At 37.1% G+C, this 20,114-nt stretch overlaps 2 protein-coding genes across 8 annotated transcripts; one reads left to right on the top strand and one right to left on the bottom strand.

Annotated features, from left to right (window-relative positions):
* Positions 1 to 312: 312 nt before the first annotated feature.
* LOC141604807 (putative protein phosphatase 2C 1) lies at positions 313 to 3,030 on the bottom strand. 5 transcript variants are annotated; one of them, XR_012526227.1, is made up of 11 exons: positions 2,800 to 3,030; positions 2,538 to 2,589; positions 1,985 to 2,064; positions 1,808 to 1,889; positions 1,638 to 1,708; positions 1,458 to 1,537; positions 1,283 to 1,380; positions 1,064 to 1,187; positions 909 to 986; positions 778 to 826; positions 313 to 691 (listed from the first exon to the last, which is right to left on the bottom strand). XR_012526227.1 is itself a non-coding variant. In XM_074423307.1 (11 exons), the coding sequence occupies exons 1-11, from the start codon at positions 2,958 to 2,960 to the stop codon at positions 633 to 635; spliced, it is 951 nt and encodes a 316-aa protein (XP_074279408.1). In that variant the 5' UTR covers positions 2,961 to 3,014; the 3' UTR covers positions 313 to 632. The 5 variants fall into 5 exon arrangements, 4 of the variants coding, with proteins under 4 accessions (XP_074279408.1, XP_074279409.1, XP_074279413.1 ...); XM_074423307.1 differs by having other exon boundaries at positions 909 to 1,003; positions 2,800 to 3,014; XM_074423308.1 differs by having other exon boundaries at positions 909 to 991; positions 2,800 to 3,013.
* Positions 3,031 to 6,083: 3,053 nt separating this feature from the next.
* LOC141604805 (protein ALTERED SEED GERMINATION 2) lies at positions 6,084 to 19,717 on the top strand. 3 transcript variants are annotated; one of them, XM_074423305.1, is made up of 20 exons: positions 6,084 to 6,364; positions 7,372 to 7,440; positions 8,263 to 8,340; positions 8,886 to 9,020; positions 9,096 to 9,203; positions 9,345 to 9,473; positions 12,252 to 12,367; positions 12,493 to 12,610; positions 12,761 to 12,866; positions 13,542 to 13,684; positions 13,773 to 13,940; positions 14,041 to 14,151; positions 16,398 to 16,509; positions 17,123 to 17,472; positions 17,669 to 17,759; positions 17,969 to 18,064; positions 18,211 to 18,281; positions 18,408 to 18,535; positions 18,713 to 18,816; positions 19,229 to 19,717. In XM_074423305.1, exons 1-19 carry the CDS (start codon positions 6,287 to 6,289, stop codon positions 18,792 to 18,794), a joined length of 2,289 nt encoding a protein of 762 aa, XP_074279406.1. In that variant the 5' UTR covers positions 6,084 to 6,286; the 3' UTR covers positions 18,795 to 18,816; positions 19,229 to 19,717. The 3 variants fall into 3 exon arrangements, with proteins under 3 accessions (XP_074279406.1, XP_074279405.1, XP_074279404.1); XM_074423304.1 differs by having other exon boundaries at positions 13,752 to 13,940; positions 19,583 to 19,717; XM_074423303.1 differs by having other exon boundaries at positions 13,752 to 13,940.
* The last annotated feature ends 397 nt before the right edge of the window (positions 19,718 to 20,114 follow it).

The following is a 20,114-nucleotide window of genomic DNA, read 5'->3' as shown; positions in this document are numbered from 1 at the left end:
GACATCTTGAGAGAAATAACGAGAGAAAGCTAGAAGCAGGAAAAGAAGACGACAATGAACGAAAAACAAATGGAACCAAAAAATGCAGGAAACAGCACTAACAAATTCCAAATCAGACAATTGAGGATCCACAAATTGTTACATCAGACTCAAAGTCATTCAGGCTCATGAAAGATGACAGCCTCGAGTCGACTCAGAGAAATGAGTAATGAGCAATGACAGGATGAGAGCATAAAAAATGAACAATGACAGTCTCAACTCAAAGTTCCTTCGTCTTTGTTCATCCTTCAATCTGCTAAATTTTGTTTTGGAGGAGCATGCATGATAGGGAAAGCACATACATATATACTTTGTTTTGAAGTTTGTACCACCTAACTACAATGGTCTCGATGAAAAAGAAGAAAAAATGACGCGTTCTCAGACTTCTTGTGGTTACAATGTATAATGGTAATGCAATGTTTGACAAGAAATGTAGAAGGGTGTGGGAATATCCCCACCCAAACAATGGTAAATTGGACCGGTACCTCTGCAGCTACTATTCATCGAACAGATTCACATGGATAGATTCTACGATGGCAGGAGTATAGCACTAGGGGGGGTTGATTTAGTTTGGCTCGTCATGGCTTCTTCATTCAAACAGCTAACTTTACAGCTTTACCAACCACAACCGTGATATCGTCTACTTTTCCTCCTGCACAATACACAAGTTCATGTTAAGGCCACATATTACACTATTACACAAAAAAAACGAACTAAATTAACAAGATCAATCATTGCCTGTTAGCCTCATGCCCAACAACTTCTTCCAATCTGGTACGTCAATACCCTGAAATGCCGACAACCCTTTTAAATTCTCAAATAAATGGCCACATATGAAGAATAATTGAAGAAGAAGCAAGAAAGCTTACCTTGGTACGGGCTTCTGATGAATAAGGGGAATCAAAACCGTAGTCCATTGAATGATCTCGAGCCAGCCTAGCTAACGCCTTGGCTAGACGACAAACTACAGAGTCAGTCAGGGAAAAACCACGCCTAGCTGAGTTTTAACAGCAAGAAAACCTACCAGCTTCAGTAACGTCATTGTTGCTGCCAATAGTTGATACTATTTCCCGATCATAAACATTGTCGAAAAGCCCATCAGATCCCATGACTATTACGTCTCCCTCCACTAATCCGACAGTGCTAACCTGTGTTCATTGCAGACAACTTGTAAGCTGCGCTGATAATGTGATACGGACTAGAATGCAGCATTTTAGAATGTTCCTCGTTGCAGACGACTTACCACAGCATCTAGGTATGTTTGCGTTGTAGCTTCTGAGCTGAGTTGATAAGGGCAATCAAAGTAATGTTCTTGAGGGCATGTCGTAAACATTACTTGTCCTGCAAAGTCACTAATATACCCGGTTTATTACCCGAGAAACACAGACACAGACACATTACTTGGCACATGGTATCACCTTTGCGAATGACACGCAGTCCACAGTCTCCGACATTTGCTACCTTAAGAATTCCGTTTTGTTGCATCATAGCCACAATTCTGCGTATGTTGCAGCAAGGAAGGAATAAAACAATGGTTCAAGTCAAGTACGGTAATGTGAGCCGAGCATTATATAGCGAAGTGGTAAGTATGAACCTACACTGTTGCTGAACCTTTAGAAGTGGTTGCAGCATGAGCCTTCCGTAACAGAACCTGTGGGTCGTAATTTACCTGTTACACGCAAATTGCGCTTTATCAGACGCACCCACCAATAACACCGAATTGAGTGAACCTAAAGCAACAGTTTACGAGAGAGATGTAAGTAACTACCTCTGTATCCTCAGCCATAGAAGAAGCATTGGCAATCAACTCCCTAGAAAAGAGTGCAGGATCAACATTCTGTTCCGCCCATCTACGAAACACAAATTCAGAATCAGACGCGATCAACTCCATGTCAAGTGAATACGTTTGCTGTGAAGATAATGGAAAAGGGAAATTGTGCAATACCCAGAGACACCATCTGCAACAGCTATTGCTCCGCCATTAAAGCTGCTAGTAAAGAAAGCATCTTCCCCTCCCCTCTCAATCTTCGAACAAGCAAAATACAGATTTCGGTTAGGCCACAATGTATGTAACATTCTCACAACTATCTACCATCCAAAATGATGCACATCACGGGTAATATGGCAAAAGATTAAGGCCATGTTTGATACTTATAATTAGCAGAAGCAGATTGGTCAAGCAGAATACAAATGACAGATTTGATTAGTATGTTTGACTAGTATATTACAATTAGCAGATTTAGTAGAAAGATTTGGTATTTAGCGGGTTTAGGTTAAACGACTGTTGTATACATGTGTAAATTATAGACAAATTCATTTTTTATAATTTACTAAAGTGAATATGCTGGAGCATATTGGAAACAGTATGTCATTTACCAAACACGTAACGTAATTTAGCAGATTGTTGAGTCAAACATGCTAAAAGTCTTGAATATGCTGAAATTTCATCAATCTATTGTACTCCCTGAGCAAACAGGAAGCGAGTATCCTGAGTTTACCTTATCTGGATGAGGTATAACGTGCGTTCCGATACAAAGCGACATTTCAGACCTAAAATCAACAGAAAATAACTCAAATGTTATCATCAGAAATTAACCAGTACTAGACACAAACCTAGCACTAGTTGGTAAAATCATGAGCGGTGGTATTCATGACCTGGGTTTTGTGAATTACAGGTTAACTATACAACCGCTTCAAAAATTCCAACAAAATTGCGAAAGAAAATGAAGGAAGCAAGAAAGAAAGAAAGTTAGAGGGTACTTGATAGGATGAAGAGTGAGTTGAGAAGCAGCAGCAGTTGAAACTGAGAGAAACGGAATCCGAAAAACGGGTAGATATGAACTCTTCCTTAAGCTTTGAAATTCAGTCACCCATACTCTACTACTACCACTGCCACTCATCATCACTCTGCTCCCCGCCATTTCCGATTTTTCGGATTTTCGATCCTTCCTATCTTTTGCTGCATTTTGCTGTTCTTTCATCCACTCATTTATATATGACAGTTACTAGAGTTGGCCACCAGTACGGGCTGACTCGACCCGTCTTAACCCGTTATTTTATACATCGTACAATTTGGCCTGGCCCGGGACTGACCCAAGTCCTAAAATTTCAGCTCAACCCACCCTTTGCTCACCATTTTAGCAAAAAAAATGATAAGGCCTGACCCGAGTCCTAAAATTCCAGCTCGGCCCACCCTTAGCTCACCATTTTTGCAAAAAAAGAAATGGCAAGGCCCGCCTTAGGCCCTGCCCTGGGTCAAACATACCCCCGCCCAGTCAAGCCCCCCCCCCCTCCCGGCGTGGTCCGGATCTGACCAGGAGAGCCCGCCCCGCCCCTGGCTAGCCCGGCCCGAGTAGACGTCTAACAGTTACTTATCAAGGTCACCATCATATCCAAGTTGTTATACAAATAAACAATTTTCTTTGGGGTATACAATCCGGGTGGGTTATTTTGAATTCGAGTCGGATAGAATAGCAAGGATGGTAAAACTCTCTTGCATTTTGGTAGTGTTGTATTTACAAAATTTGACCTGAGGCCTGAAATTAGACTTGAGGTTTACAAATTTAGTGCTCCTTTGGTTGTCATTTTAAAAACGAAAACTTAAACCCGAGACCTATGATTAGACTTAGGCTCTGTTTGGTAAAACTAGCTGGGAAGGTAGCTGAAACCTGAAAAAGTAACTGAAAACTGCAAAGTTTACTGAAAATGAAAAGGTAACTGATAAGGTATTTAAAAATTAAGAACTCATAAGGTAGCTGATTATATAAATACGTAAGTGTTTGACAAAGTAACTGAAAAGGTAACCGATTTTGATGAAATGATGTAAAAAGATATGATAATTATTTAATAGTATAAATTTAAGGCGTAAAAACGGAAAATTTAATCAAATTAGGTACCTAAAACTCAAATGCTACCCTAGGTAGCATTTCGTTTCAAGTAGCTTATTTGGTTGACAAACGCTTGCAAAAAAATAAGATACTTCGAATTTTAGTCAAATAAGCTATTTTGACCAAATCAGGTACCTGAAATACCTTGCTAAACGGAGCCTTAAGTTTTATGGTAGAATAACAATTTACTCATTGACCAAAATGTCCATCCGCAAAGGTGGAAATCGAGCTCCCCATATACACTCTCTTTCCTCATATGGGGCTCCTAATTGTTGCACCAACCTCCCCAACACTTGGAACTCCACTGTTTTTTAGGGAAGGTCCCCAAAAGAAAAGTAAGGCGATTTGTGTTACTTTTAGGGAAGTTCCCAAATTTTTGTGTGTGAATTGGGGAACCTCATTGTTGCATAGATATAGCTATGAAATGGGGAGGGTAAATGAAAAAGTTAGTGGAAAATGAGGTGTACGAATAAGAAAAGGAAAGAGAAAATATGGGGAGGCTCACTTTTGCGGATGCTCTTCGTTATGATTGATTAGGAGTACAAAAAATAAGCCTTAAAAATACGAAGTATACTCTATAAAAATAGAGAAATCAGTACGTATCATAAATTTAGTAAATAGTAGATTTAATTTTTTTAAAATTAGAAACCCCGTGAATTTTTACGGGTGTTACACTAGTGCTGCATATGAAATAGAAACCTAAATTAGATACCTAAATATCGAAAAACCTAAATAAATTATACTCATTCGACCTCTATCTCTGAAATACCTTCCATTTTTCATTGACTGTTTTAGAATTACTTTTCATTTTACCGTATAGTTCATCATTTCGATTTTTGAAGGTTTAATTACATTGTTTTCCAAATATATTCTGCTATTAGTACATAAACACTACTCGTTTCTCCCATGATTATTTTCTTGAAACATAAATTTTATTTTTGACATCTAGTCACATTATAAATAACTACAATTTGAAAATTTTGAAAAGTCAAAACTAAAGATGTATTTGCGTAAGCTGAGCATCCACAATAAGTAGATTATATATCTGATGTACTACCACCAGTTATATAGTTTCTGAACATTATAATAAAGTTTTTGAGTTTTCTTTTAAATTTTTTGAATTTTATTATATAATTTTTGAATTCATTCATTAAACATTAAGCTCAAAATTTACAATAAAACTAAAAAAAATATAAACCTAGTTAAATTTAAGATTTGACCGAAAAAAATAATTAAAATATAACCTATAAACTCTAATAAGCTTAAAAAATGCTCAAAAACAAAGAAAATTTGGGGTAATAACCTCAAAACATATATACATATACTCAAAAAACAAATAAAGTAGAAGTATAATACAGTACATCCGATGTAGGTCTTTTCCGACTACTATCATCGACAATAGTGAGTAATACACTAATACCTCATCGTAGTCGTAAATAAAATTGGAGATAAGTTTTTGGGGAATGAAATATTGGAATCTTATAAATATTTACATTTAAAAAATTATGCCTATTTATAACTCATTATAGCTATAGTATATGCCAAAAATACTAAGCCCAATTTTAGGAAATATTTTTAGGCGGAAAAATGGGAGTTTCACCTATTTATTTAATAAATAGGGGATGTAAAACCGTCTTAGGAGTATGAGGTTAAACTGCTGTGAGCTTGTCTTTAGGATAAGTTGTGCCTGCCAGTCATTCTTGTTATCACTTGACTTGAGGATTTAAGGACTATCTTAGGTCAATGAACGTTACATCCCAAAATGTGCAGATAATGTATATTATGTGCATTAGTGACGTATGCACAATGTTTGGAATAACATCGTGGTAATGGTGGTGAATTGTTGAAGATAGGCTTAAGAGTGTCGAAGTGGGCTAACAGAAATTTGATCAAAGTCCAAGGTCGTGTCAGGTCAATGCACTCTATTTCCAAGACTTTCTATTTCATTTACTTCTTTAAACTAGTCAACAAAAAATGCAATCTCTGAAGATTTTTCTAGGCACATTTAGATGTTTTCATTCGTGCAGAAAACTTTTTTGGTTAATTAATTGTGTTTAATATGAAATATGAATTACTTATGCGATTCTGCCTAACAATGTTATAAAATGAATAACTTGATTGATTAAGTGGCTTCGGCGGAGTGTAATGATTCTCCTTAAAATATACGATTTAATATCGTATAATCGTATAAGTTCTGGAAAAGAAGGTACGAGGCTAAAAATGATGACGTTTAAGCTCAGCTTTTTGCAACTTCTGTTTGATCATACTCACCTTCATTCACACACACACACACTCTCTTTCATTCATCACCGATCAATCAAAATTAGGGTTTCGTAAAACTCATTTTTCCCCAAAAATCAATGGATTTCTCTTCATTTGGATTTCATGACGGTAACATTACCAATTTGATTGATCACCGCACCATTGACTTACGCCATGTATGCTTCCTTTCTTCGCTTTTCTTTCTCTTTTACTGTTTATATTTAATATTAATTGATTAAGTCTAATTTGTTGAAATTTATATTTCAATTTGTGAATGATTGATTATTTTTTTGGTTTTAGAGTGTAGATAATTGGTAATTTAGGTTAAATTTTCGGTGTTTTTACTGTTTTTTGTAATTGAAGAACAATTCTTCAATCATTTCAAGTATTTTTGCTGGAGAATCGTGGTTATGAGCTAAGGACCATGTCAGAGTGTCAAATATGGTTGTTTTCTGTGAAGTTTTCAAGTTATTGGTCTAAAATGGAGTATCAAAGTGTCATGTTGTGTTGAAATGTTGGACACGCAACACGCAACCAAAGTGAAGTGTCGGAGTAGCATAGGTTGTGAGTGTGTAAGTTGATGATGACTAGATGTTCAGTGTTCTATAGCGGAAAATGTGGTATTAAGATTAATATTTATGGTTAAATTAGTTGTATAAATGTGTATTTTTGACGCGGTCGATCTAGGATGTTAGGTCATGTCCTTTTCGACTTAGTTTCAGTTTAGTTCAGTTCATTTTCGTTCTTCACTTTAGTTGACTTCAGTTCAATTCAAAAAGTTTTGATGCAAAAGAACAGGGTCTTACATTGGTCGCAAGTAAATACCCCACGCAGATTGTAACGAGTTGATTGTTATTGTTGCTGTTGATAAATTTTGGAACCTATTTAGTGAAATCTGAATGGTGTGGTCGCAAATTGAATTTGAATTAGTGTTTAGAGTGTTCGAATTTCTGTCATTGAGGGCGATTTTTGATTTATACATATCTCGTGAACTAGAGTCACCGTTGTATAACTAATGTCTCAGTGTTGTACTTTTTTTCCTGTAGGTGTTGCTTGTCAGAGAGTGTTGTAGTGAATTGTTATTGAGCTTTTGTTCATTTGTATGGGAATTGTTTGGCGAACTAGTGACGTAGAGTACTATTGACATATCTGTGTTTCTGAGGTTTCTGATGGTCTTGTGTAGGATGTCAATCATAAATTGCAAATGCACTCGTCTATGGTACAAAGGCTGTCACTGGAAAGAGAGTTGGAGGTTCGTTCTGCATTGGAACTCCTTGTTTAACATGTTCATGTAAATGTGCTAGACGCCTAGACATGTACCGAGGAAATGATGCCTATACTTGATTCCCTCCTCTATTTACCCCTCTGAATTACTCCTTCTGTCTCGCCGTTTTGTTTATGTATCCCTTTTGGTCAATCTCAGTAAAACGACTTTTATGTTAATGATACTGTTTTCCCGTCATTTCTTTATGTGTTGTACCAGTGTCTCCCACCATTATTATACTCTGAACTACTGGGGTTATAATTATCCCTGGCTCCCTTCCCCACCCGCATGGCTGCACACTTGCACATGCTTAACCTATCATGAAACAAGCATAAACAAAGACATGAGACAAAGGGAGCATGCCCTTCGAATTTAGATTGCGAAAATCGATGTAAAAATTCTCAATTGTTATGGAGTTTGCATCCTATGCCACTTTTTATTGGCAAGTCCTTTGTGTGTGCAGTCATAATTTGGGATGGAGAGGGAGGATCGAAAGAGCTTTCATGAATTCTTAACTCTTACTTGCCATGCAATATGAGCTGACCTAATAAAGGCAAGTGCAGAAATTTGGAGATTTTCTCCAAAACTGAAGTATTCAACTGGGAGCAGCAAATATTATTTACAAGTGCCCTTAACATATGACAACAGCCAAATACTTGTGTCGTCGTTGCTTCCGAAGTTATAATGAATGGAAATAAATCAAAGATTTGTGCTGTGTGCTATGTTTTAGTTGTGCAGCTTCTCCAATGTGAATTTATGTAGAACTGTGTAAATTTTTTGTAAGAACTTATGTTGTCTATTTGCTCACAGGGGCACCTAGGCTGCGTCAATACTATTGCGTGGAACTCAGCAGGTTCTCTCCTGATATCTGGATCAGATGATACTCGAGTATGCTTTTTACTTTAAATTTTCCTGTAGTTATTACGTTTGTTTTCCACAATATTTGTGATTAAATAGGATATAAAATTAAATTTTAGCAAAAGATGCAGTTTGGAGCTCCAAATTTTAGAGATCAGTTGAGTTGTTATTAGGATTTTGAGATTTTTCTATCACGCGAGTGTTCAAAATATTGGGAAAAGGGGTAGCTATCAGCCTATCACTATGGTAGTATGGACTATGGTGAGAAAACAAACAATCATTAATACTTTGGTGACTGAAAGTGACCTCTTAGGGGTTTCCGTTAAGAGAGGAAAACAGAAATGAAGTTGTGAACACTGCCGAAGAGGAGGAAAAGATGAACGAACATTGGTCTACGTAAGTTTGGTTACCCTTCTGGTTCGATAACATATTTGCACTTTGGGGGTCTTCATTTTGAACTATATTGTACATTTGTTATGGAATTAGGTGTCACTAATAGATCGATTACTTTTTTTTTCCAGAATTTACCACAATGCCGCCATATATTTTACTATATTTCTTTTGAACTCTCGCAGATTAATATTTGGAGGTATTCTGACCGTGAGCTTATAAATAGCATTGACACAGGCCATTCCTCCAACATATTTTGCACTAAATTTGTACCTGAGACTTCTGACGAAATTGTTGCTTCTGGAGCTGGTGATGCGGAGGTACTATCTGTGTTGAGTTATTTGGTGTTTGATTGTATAGCAGGCTTTTCTACTTACAAGTTCTTCTGATTTTAGGTTCGTGTATTTAACGTTTCTCGCTTAAGTGGGAGTAGGGCCGAAGAGACGTCTATAACTCCCTCAGCTCATTTTCAATGTCACACAAGAAGGGTTAAAAAGTTGGCGGTGAGATATTTTCATTTTATGCAGTTGCTTGGTATATATATGAGAGGACTTGATGCTATATAAATGATAATTTCATTGGTTTATTCTTTTGTTTCTATGCTCTTAATGGACTTCTCGTGCTCTTTTGTTTTTGCATTACAGGTTGAAGTTGGAAATCCAAATGTGATTTGGAGTGCTAGTGAAGATGGGACTCTGAGGCAGCACGATCTTCGGGAAGGGTGTTCTTGTCCTCCTGCTGGAGCTTCCAATCAGGAATGTCGGAATGTTCTCGTGAGTGCAGCTCTGTTTGCCTTTCTTATATACTGATTAACTGATTGTTTGGATTTTGGTTTCTCTGAAATGATCTTAAGGTTCATATTGAATCTTTATTTTTGTCTGTTCTTGTCATATTGTTCAAACACATCCTCCACAATGTTGCCTTTTAAGCTCAAAAAGGTCCTTAGGAAAAAGTAACCATTAATATCCACTCCTTATTGTAGAAATTGTTTCTTAATCTTTATTCAGTGAGATAGGTGAGAGAAAGTGGGCCCTTCTAAAAAAAAATTATGGTGAGGTTTATTCATATACAATTGTAGGTTTTGAAAGAGTTTCGTTTTTAAATTATGATGTATCAATGGTAGGGTATAGTCAGAAGCTCGAGTTAACAACACAAATAAGACTAGTTATTTGATGGTAATTTTTTTGTTATGGAATTTGCAAGCCTGCTCACAGTAACCCGTCAATTTGGGATTTTCCAAAACGCATAGGTTGTTAGAAGTAGCTCTATAGTATGCATCTTTGTGATGGGTAAATTCCCGTAAAAAAAGAGGCAACTTTCGTGTAGTAACAAAATGATAAATCAACAAATGCAAAAATAAGTGGACCTGACCTAATTTAAGATGAAAAGCGGATACGCGGGCGAATTCTTCAGAATTTCAGGAAAAAGTGTCTCTTCCACAATGGAATTTGACAAGTGTGATTTCGAACAAGTGTACAGTAGTAGCGTCTAAATGTGCAAATGTCGTAGCAGGAGCGGGATCGATCAAATCGTCTGCAGGTAATGCCTCTTTTTCTCCCGAAGTTGTCGGAATGATTCATAATAAAAAATTGGCCTGGAGCTGCACGAGCCCTTCCCGCATGCCACAAATGGCTTACAGTGGCATTAAAAGTAATTTTTGGCTTGTAATTATTCCAAAAAAGACTATTAATTCTGCAATGAAACTTGTTTACTAATCTGGCTAATATTGAACTTGGTAAAATGAAATGGTGTGTCAAGAGAAATTGGTACAAGAAGCCGTGGATACACTGCGCCTATTAAAGCAACTAAAAGAATAAATGAAATGAGCTCAAAGGGAAGAAAAAAAATTTGCTTTATTTGTTTATTGACCACAATCAAGTTCCGTAATGTGCGTGAGATTGTCGTTAGAAAAATTAAATGCTAATTGAAAATCATTTTCCTCTCCTTTGTTGATCCCAGTGTTGTCGTTAGTTTAAATTGAATATATAACTTCCATCGACTTTGATGTCATTAATACTAAGGGAGCATTTGGTTCAACAAAGTGAAAGGGAATGGCAACAAGAAAGGGAAACAAGGGGAAAGGAAAGGGATGCCCTTTGATTAGCTAACTTGTTTGGTTGAGCAAATCCAATGAAATGATTAGCAACCAACCCAAACCAAAAACCACCAAGCCCCACCACAATCCACCCTAACCAGAAATCACCATGAACCACCCCCTTTTAGAACTGCTGTTGGCGCCGGCGACCCCATCGTCATTGGCGCACCTACTCTCCTACCTCACCCTTTCCCGTCGACCCCCTTCAACAACTTTCACACCCACCACCATAACCAGTGGGGGAGGAGATTTCGGAGGTGGGGAAAGGTTTTTTAAGAGTTGAGGGTGGTGGTTGTGGTGTTTTGACAAGTGTGATTGGCGGGGAGAGGGTCGCCGGTGGGCATCGACGCCAGTGCGAGTAGTGAAGGTGTTTGTTGGTGATGGGTGGGGCTGGTGGTGGTTGAGTGGTTGATGTTGGTGGGGAGGGGAAGGTAATGGGGAAAGGGTATCCCAATATCGGGGAATGAAGGGGTAACCAAAACTGAATATTTGGTAAAGGGAATGAAATTTAGGCTAACCAAACATCATGTAAGAGAATGACTCCATTTACCTTTCTTGAAAACCAAACGCCACTTGAAACTTGAAAGATACAAGTCCTTAGCGCAAAATAAATGTAAAGTTTAAGTCCTATATGCGTGGTTCTAAGGGGGCATTTGGTATTTCCAACTTCCAACCGTAAGGGAACAGAGTTAAGAAAGGGATCGGAGGGGAAAAGAAAGGGATTACCCCTAATTTTCATCCTTGTTTGATTACTTCAGAGAAGAGAATAAGACTAACCACCCATTTTCTCCCACACCACCGTCAACTACCACCACATTCCACACCGATCTCCCAACGATCGCCGACGCTTTACTCGACTCGACCTCTTCCACGCCATAGACCCCCCCCCCCCCCTCCCTCTACAATTTGAAGTCCCCTCCCCACCTCCGAACCACCAATCCAAAAACTTAAAAAACCTTCCCCCACCCTCAAAAACACCAAATCTGGTAGTACGACATGTAGGAGAGTGGGACGCTAGCACACTTGGGAGGGTTGCCAGCGCCAGTCATAGGGTGGTGGTAGTGATGAGTAATGGCAGTGGTTGGGTTGGTAGTGAGGGATCTAAGAAGCTCCTACCATTTTGAAATATGAATGCTGTCAAGGGATCTAAAATTAAAGTCTCACTACTTAATCTTGTAGATTGGGGTCTCCTTATTTTTTTTTAAGTAGTTAATCTTTTATTTGCAGACAGCATTTATACGTAGATATTGTTGTCATGTTTATTGTTGGCACATTGGTAGTGTAATTTGCAGACCTTTTGTATTAAAATTTTGAGTTGTATAAACTAATCTCTTTCTTTAATTGGTACTTGGCAGCTTTTTTTGACGTTGCAAACTCGCGAATCACTTCTTGTTCTTTTTGTTCTAATATTGCTCTGTTTGAGGATAGTTGGTTGACATCATGTATTTCTTGTTAGCTTGATTTGCGTGGCGCTGCGAAAAAGTCTTTAGCTGAACCTCCTAAACAGCCTCTTCTACTCAAGACTTGTGATATCAGTGCTACCAGGCCTCATCAACTCCTTGTCGGAGGAAGGTAGATGTTCAGCTACCAATAATGTGTCTCTTGCTGTTTTGCATTATAATTGCTACTAGTAAGTTCGTTGTCTTTTTCAGTAAGGTAGCCTAACCTTGTATTTTCTTTGGTTTAATTGCAACCAGCGATGCGTTTGCTCGTTTATATGATAGAAGAATGCTGCCGCCACTTTCATCCTGTACCAGAAAAATTTCACCACCTCCATGTGTCAATTATTTTTGCCCTATGCATCTCTCTGAACGGGTAAGTGTGAAGTTAAAATTAGTTTCATTCTTGATTTTTTCCACAACCTTAAAAATACAATCATATATGACGACAATTATCTACAATGATGCTTGTGATGACTTTGGTTCCCGTTGATGTGGATGAATATATTGGTGTTCACTTATTCAGGGACGATCAAGCTTAAGTCTGACTCATGTGACTTTCAGCCCCAATGGAGAAGAAGTCCTTATAAACTACAGTGGAGAACACGTGTACCTGATGGATGTAAATCAAGGTTTGCAAACCTGTTTGTCCTCTGTGATTCTGTTCTATCTGGTTATTTTATTCATGTTGGCCATTTTTGCCTAATTTAATTGATCCAGTGTCTTTTGTAACAGCTTGGACTTCTTACAGCTACTGTTCTTAGTAATAAGAAATTTATTAGATTTGGTTCTTCAATTTAACCGATCCTTTATGAAAGCCGTCAAACGTGTTTGTTTGGTTATACTGTTATGAAAGCCGTCTAATTGTACTCCGTACAATGGATGATAATTGAGATGACTTGAAGGCAGAAATATACTGGGAATATGTTGGAGCAGTGTTTCTTGTTTGATGTTGGTACCGTACCGTTTCCATATATATGTTAAAAATGTACTCGTATATACAACTAAAAGCAAATATTTAATCTGGACCTTGGCTTTATGGTATTAGCTTGGAAATATGTTTAACTAAGCCATATTGTATTTTCCTTGGTGTTTTTTACTTGGGACGGAAGGAAACATGAGCTGGATTTGGGGATATTTATTGCTTGAGAGCCTATATGTAAATTTACCATTCTTTATCATCGAACATTTTGGGTATTCATTCAGCTTCCGTCGTTTTTGGGATGCATGTGACAAATGTTTAGCGCACTTCTCTGCTTATCACTAGTGGGCCTTTTGATCATTACATTTACAATTTTTCTTTGTAGGTAGTGGATGTGTTCAGTATACATCTGGAGATGTTGCAAAGCTCTCTAGCTTTTCTCCTATTCTTAATGGTGTGAACATGTCCCATCCAAGGGGTGCTACTAGTGATGAAAATTCAACTGTCCGGAGCTGTTCTACTGTACAGGTACGTGTTGCAGCATCTGCCTGCCTTACTTGTTTTACGTTTTCCTGAGACTTACATTCTAATCCAGGTTGTTGAACTCTCAAATCAGCTTAAAAAGTGCAGAAAACTAGTGAAGCTTGCGAAAAATTGCTTGCATGATGGGTCAAATTATTACTATGGTATCGAAGCATGCAACGAAGTACTGGATGGAGGTTATAAAATCGATCCAAAGCTTGAGCATGAATGTCTTTTCTTACGAGCTGCATTGCTACTTAAGGTTTGCTGTTCACTGACATTGCTTTGATTAACGTTCACTCAAGTTTCAGTTTTTAGCCTGTGAGTTTAGTGGATATTGATGACAAACTACTGATCTGCAGAGGAAGTGGAAAAATGATGCTCACATTGCTGTTAAAGATCTGAACAAAGCTCTAAAAATTGATTCATCTTCATTGGAAGCACTCTTGTGCATGTCTGAAGCATTATCGCTGGTGAGTATCCATCTGCTTCTGCTCTACAAGTTTTTTTCTGATGTCATCAGCTCATTGGTTTGAACAAAAAGTGATGATTGCTCATGCAGTCTGAACTTTGAAGCTTTAACCTGTGTAAATTCTTTTGGTCCTTTTCTTCACTGAGAGGTATCAATTGATAAATTTAATTTTGGGGCATTCTACTAGACATCCCTATATTTTTTAAAATACTATGCGGTACCTTTCATTTCTTGAAATTCTACATTGTATCATTGAACTTTACTTTAGTTGTTAGTTGCTCTAATTTTGTAGAACAACTCCATGAGCAATTGACCATACACCACAAACAACTACGTAAGTGTGAGGAGGTGGGAGAAGAGATGAGAGAAGGAAAGGGAGGACGGAGAAGGGTGTGGGATTGGTGCAGGCCAGTATAAGGTTGTCTATGATGGTTGTGGGGGAGGAGAGATGAGAGGGAAGATGTGAGGGAGATTGGGGTTGTTAATATAGGTAAAGCTAATGAAATGGTGAAAATATGACACTTGGTGGAAGTTATAGGTATTTGACGGAAAATTTAACGGAATTTACTCTCAATGTCAGGGGCTAGATTAAGTAAATAAGTAGTACTCCCTCCGATCAGGGGCGGAACCAGAAATCAAAAGTATCTAGGGCTAAATTATTTAAAGGTAATTTTAGCGACATTGACTAAAAACCGTTTTGAATCGCAATACCTTTTTTATATTCAAACATTGAACATTATAACACCGTCAAAATGTACATATGTAAATGATATACTCTTAACAAAAATGCAATTATAATTTCTTATTTCATTTTACTTATTTGATTAAATTATTTATGATTCAATTCTTACTTTTATAAAAAAACGCAAAGATCAATTTTTTTTGAATTTTAGATATCAACTTTATTAGATGACTCATATAATATGTAACAAATTTTGATAGGTAAACTAATAAGTACAAAGTTTTAGACTTCTTGTGGCTTTGGTAGTTTACATAGTTATCTACATCAAATGGGCCAACGAAAAAATAAGGGAGAAGGTAAAGGCCCGACGCTCTAGCAGAAGTACAGATATAATAATAATGCAATTATAATTTCTTATTTCATTTTACTTATTTGATTAAATTATTTATGATTCAATTCTTACTTTTATAAAAAAACGCAAAGATCAATTTTTTTTGAATTTTAGATATCAACTTTATTAGATGACTCATATAATATGTAACAAATTTTGATAGGTAAACTAATAAGTACAAAGTTTTAGACTTCTTGTGGCTTTGGTAGTTTACATAGTTATCTACATCAAATGGGCCAACGAAAAAATAAGGGAGAAGGTAAAGGCCCGACGCTCTAGCAGAAGTACAGATATAATAATAAGTGAGTAAAAAAGAAGACTTGTTGAGAATTGAACCCAAGACCTATTAATAAATAGGTAGCTTCTTAACCACTAGACTCCATGCCTATACCTGTAATAAATGCATACTAATTTTTATTTGACAGAACAACTCGGGCTATAGCCCATATAGCGGACCGCTGGATCCGCCCCTGCCTCCGATTCTTTAAAAATGCCCCATTTACATTTTGCACAACGATTAATGTTGTGAGTGGAGTGGTGGGTCTCACCAATAAAGTAAGATGCTTTATCCCTACATTTCCCCCCCAAAGCCCATTTGCCGGCCAAACAACAGATTTTTCGATTCTTCCTTTCCTTTCAAATTTCTCAATCTAAACCAAGGGTTAGTCTCTAAAAGTCGTCAGGAGTTAAAAAAACTGGTTAGGTTACAATTTGTTAATTCAGTAGTAAAGCTGGTTAGGTTACAATTTGTTACATATATTTGATGTTAAAAAAACATTTAGGCTATGCTCTGTTGCGGATGTTTGGTACCTGAAGGTAGGACTGGATAACAAGATGAGAAGTATATTGTCTGACTAATTGTAGTGACCTATCACGGATGGCTAGTTGAACCATTTCTGTTTTTTTTTTTCATGTAGTAGTCAACGAACATTCTGTTTTAGTGTTATTATATTATGGTATAAAGCTTGCTCCGTTGTGAGTGGTAGACTCTTTATATTTACTTGGGTAATGAGCATGATAATGATTGAATTTACTATAGTGACTTTGATAACTTCATTTACTCAATCACAGAGTAATGTTTGCTGAGCGGTTATTTATCTTTTCACCCTTACCTTAATATAGGTTTGACAGGTTCTAAAGATGAGTGATTATTTTTATCATTTCTTGCATGCAGTTGGGCAAGCACAAAGAAGCTCTAGATTTTGCTCTTGCAGCCCAATGTCTGGCCCCGTCAAGCGTTGAAGTCGCAGAAAGGGTGGAAATAATACAGAAGCAGCTATCAGAAGGTTTCTTCCAAAACTATGTCATTTCTTTGAAGTTTAACTCTCATTTCCATAAAATCATGTTTTTTATTGATTATTCTTTGCAGTGGGTAATTCGTGTTATGTTGACTGTCATCACCCTGATTTCTTCAGCATGATTACCTTTTGGCTTATCATCTGGATGGATGGCGTTTTTTTTTGTTATTTAGTTCCTCTTTTTTTTTTTTTTTTTTTTTTTTTTTGTATCAGTAATGTCAGTGTTGTTGAAACGTTGGTCTGTACTGCTGTTGTTGTTTTAGATTATTATTTAGTAAGATAAGATACTATGATGCAGGTCCTATCCAAGCTTCCATCAGGGTAGTTCCCAAGCAGAGTAGTTAATACTCAATAGTGTGTGTTATGTAAAGGCGCAGAGTTTGTCAAGTAACAAAAGTTTTCTGTTGTGTAATTTTCTTCAGAATGCAGCCTAAATGATTTGGCTTTCACGTAGCATGTTACTTGTTTGGTTTTAAGCTGTTAGTAATAAGTACACAGTGCACAAGTTTCATTTGAAGTTTTCAACTTTCTAGCTTACTCTTCTTCCTGATGCAACTGCTGCATTGTGTCTGATATGCTTGCATTTGCCATAATTTTGTAGCTGAAGATGAAAAGAACAAGCCAAATGATAGGGGACATAAGTTTGAATCACGAGCTGGCAGAGGATTATCACTAAGTGACATAATTTATCGCTCGGAAGGAAATAGTGATGCTTCACAAGATGGTCCGAGATCTGAAAGAGAGGACTCTGATTATGATGAAGAACTAGAGTTAGACTTTGAGACGTCGGCATCAGGGGACGAGGGTCGTGATGCTGACCCCAATGTTCTTCATGGAAGTTTGAATTTGAGATTCCATAGAAGGCCTGAATCATCAAGAGAAGCTGTTGGTTTAAATGGCTCATGCGGGTCTCCTTCCTATTCCAGCCAAAATGATAAAAAAAGCTACCAGGTTCGTAGAAGTTTACTACTTTAGTGAGCCTGTAATATTGAAAATTGTGCAGCATACTCTCCGGCTCTCTGCTTGGTCTTGTTAGGTTGATCATATCTTATCTCCTTGATGCCTTGATTCAGTCTCAGTTATCATTTTAATAACCTATCTATTCATCTCGACTTATCCTTGATTACGAGAGTTATGTTGCGTGCAGCCAGAAACTGTCATTGATATGAAGCGGCGATATATTGGGCACTGTAATGTAGGAACTGACATAAAACAAGCCAGCTTTTTAGGCCAGACTGGTATTTTTTTTTCTTCTGTCAATTATGCCATTTTAAAACATTATTAAATTCTATGAGACTATGTATTAACCATAATATATGTGTTAAATTGTTAATGACAGCTGGCATAGAATAAAATGACATACCTTGTGTAAGGATGTTGAATTTCATATCGAAGTTCCAATACTTTACTTGATAGCCGTTTTGATTTTGTTGGCTCTGAATTGTAGGTAACTATGTGGCTACTGGAAGTGATGATGGTAGATGGTTCATTTGGGAAAAGAAAACGGGTAGATTGATAAAGATGCTAATGGGTGATGAAGCTGGTAAAGCTTTCAAAAACCTTCTTTTCTTGTTTACTATAGTTATATTGAATAGATGACACCATCACAAAGTATTAAAAAAAATCAAGTCTTTAAGATGTCTATCTGATTTACTTACGCCTTTGGTTTTATGTTCGCCTTGTTTTCAGTGGTCAATTGTGTCCAGTGCCATCCATTTGACACTGTTGTGGCTACTAGTGGAATAGATAGCACTATTAAGGTAAATATGCTGTGATAGTAATCTATCATTAGGCGATTGTCGTATACGTCTTCCTTCCTCTCTTTTTTTTGTGGAGATACTGCAATTGTTTATGATTGTTTTTTTTTTGTTTACCAATGATTCTAGATATGGACTCCAACTGCTCCAGATCCGTCAATGGTGGCGGGTGGGTCTGCAGGTCCAGATACAGATAACTTCTTGGAAGCCATGGAAAGCAATCAACAAAGATTATGCCGGACACGCGAAGCTATTCTGTAAGATATACATTTTTAAACTATTGATTTGATCCTTTATAGAAGGGTTTCATGAAAAAAGTTTAAAAACTGCTGATAAACTCATGTGTCAGTCTTTGATGCTTGTGTTTTCTTACTATATTATACTTGTGTTTTCATCACGTTTTCACGTGGTCTATTTTTACATATTCTGTATAGGCCATTTGAGCTACTAGAGAGATTCCAGATCCATGATTTTGCGGAAGGAACTATGCATCCGTTTGAGTGTGCTCAGAGCTAGTTTGCTTCCTGAACTTTTAAAGGTCAGTCCTCTCGGAGATTTGAATTGGAGATTCTACTAAGTTTATCATCATGCACACCAGTGATGTTAGGTTCTGTAAAATCAGAACACCACATAAAAACTAAAAAACCTGAAAAGATAATTGTTGGGCATTTTTGTGAGTGGGTAAATGGAGAAGAAATACCGAAAATGTTTTCGAGGGAATAACTTTTTGCGTATAAAGAAAGATTATATGAGAATTTTAGGATTGTGTTGAATACCCCTATTCCCAGGACCGCAAGGTCTCACCTTCTGTGCCTTTCATAGAGCAATTAAGTTTCATGTCCTTAATTGGTTGCATACATACAGCATGCATGTCTTCCGAGAGACAACTATTGTTTCACTTGGTTGTGTTGCTGTTATTCCATGCGATGAGGTACCTTTGTTTTGTGTAGGTTGCTTGGGATGTAGTGTTCTCTTATTCTCTTGTTCACAAGACGGGAAATCTATCTGAGAAAAAAGAGTTTGGATTGGGATGTCTGTAAATTCTCATTTCTGAGTTTTGTTAGGTTTAGCATTATTAATGTACAAAATTGCTTAGCTTTTATTGTGTCAAGAAAATAAGGGAACGGAGGAAAATATGGTTAGGGTAACTCTCCTGTAAATTCAATAAACTGCCTCCTTCCCAAGCACCTGTTTTTAGTTCAAATTTTTACCTTGATCAGACCAACTTACTCTTGTAAAGGTAAAATTGTCACATTTTAGGTTGTAATGGGTCAACTTTTCAGTTTTCTGTGTATTTGTAATAGGTCGTATTTGATAAGAATGAATTGGTGTAACAAATAAACGGCCATCTTACCTGGTGTTAATATTCGTGTGGAAGATTGCATTGCATTGCGACTCCATGGACGCATCACGCATGCTCAATCCAATCCACTTTGTCTGAGGTGCTGATTTCTCTTATCTTTTATTCCTCCTCTTTTTTCGTCTATATATTCTCTACAGCAGATGTGTGGCTTGATATACGACAATTCTAGGAATCGGCCTTTTTTTTCCGCAAGCACTTTAGGTCTATTGAAAAGAATAAAGAATAAATCTTGGAGGAATAAGTAAGTAGTCGAATAACAAGTGTATTAGGTAAAAAAATGGACCATACAATTGAAGCAATCTTAGGAAATACAATCTCTACTTTAATTAAGCACAAATTCTCATTATAGACGGGCATATCTGTCTATAGTAAGAGACGGGTCGGATCAGCAAGTCTCATTATAGACGGGGGATATCCGTCTATAGTAAGAGACGGGTCGGATCCCTCTCACAAAGAGGCAAGTGGAAAACCAA

The sequence above is a fragment of the Silene latifolia genome, chromosome 10 (assembly GCF_048544455.1).
Source record: "Silene latifolia isolate original U9 population chromosome 10, ASM4854445v1, whole genome shotgun sequence".
In the NCBI taxonomy this organism is placed as follows: domain Eukaryota; kingdom Viridiplantae; phylum Streptophyta; class Magnoliopsida; order Caryophyllales; family Caryophyllaceae; genus Silene; species Silene latifolia.
The sequence above is the reverse complement of the archived record's forward strand: the minus strand, read 5'-3'. Positions and strand labels throughout refer to the sequence as shown.

What these genes read in the sequence shown, in the direction of transcription:
- LOC141604807 (XM_074423307.1), bottom strand. Translation starts at nt 2,960, where the DNA reads ATGGCGGGGAGCAGAGTGATGATGAGTGGCAGTGGTAGTAGTAGAGTA. An exon ending in ACTGCGTGTCATTCGCAAAG is followed by an intron (nt 1,381 to 1,457) that starts GTGATACCATGT and finishes GTGACTTTGCAG; the next exon opens with GACAAGTAATGTTTACGACA. An exon ending in AAACATACCTAGATGCTGTG is followed by an intron (nt 1,188 to 1,282) that starts GTAAGTCGTCTG and finishes CAATGAACACAG; the next exon opens with GTTAGCACTGTCGGATTAGT.
- LOC141604805 (XM_074423304.1), top strand. Translation starts at nt 6,287, where the DNA reads ATGGATTTCTCTTCATTTGGATTTCATGACGGTAACATTACCAATTTG. An exon ending in ACAGAAGCAGCTATCAGAAG is followed by an intron (nt 16,510 to 17,122) that starts GTTTCTTCCAAA and finishes ATAATTTTGTAG; the next exon opens with CTGAAGATGAAAAGAACAAG. An exon ending in GCTAATGGGTGATGAAGCTG is followed by an intron (nt 18,065 to 18,210) that starts GTAAAGCTTTCA and finishes CCTTGTTTTCAG; the next exon opens with TGGTCAATTGTGTCCAGTGC.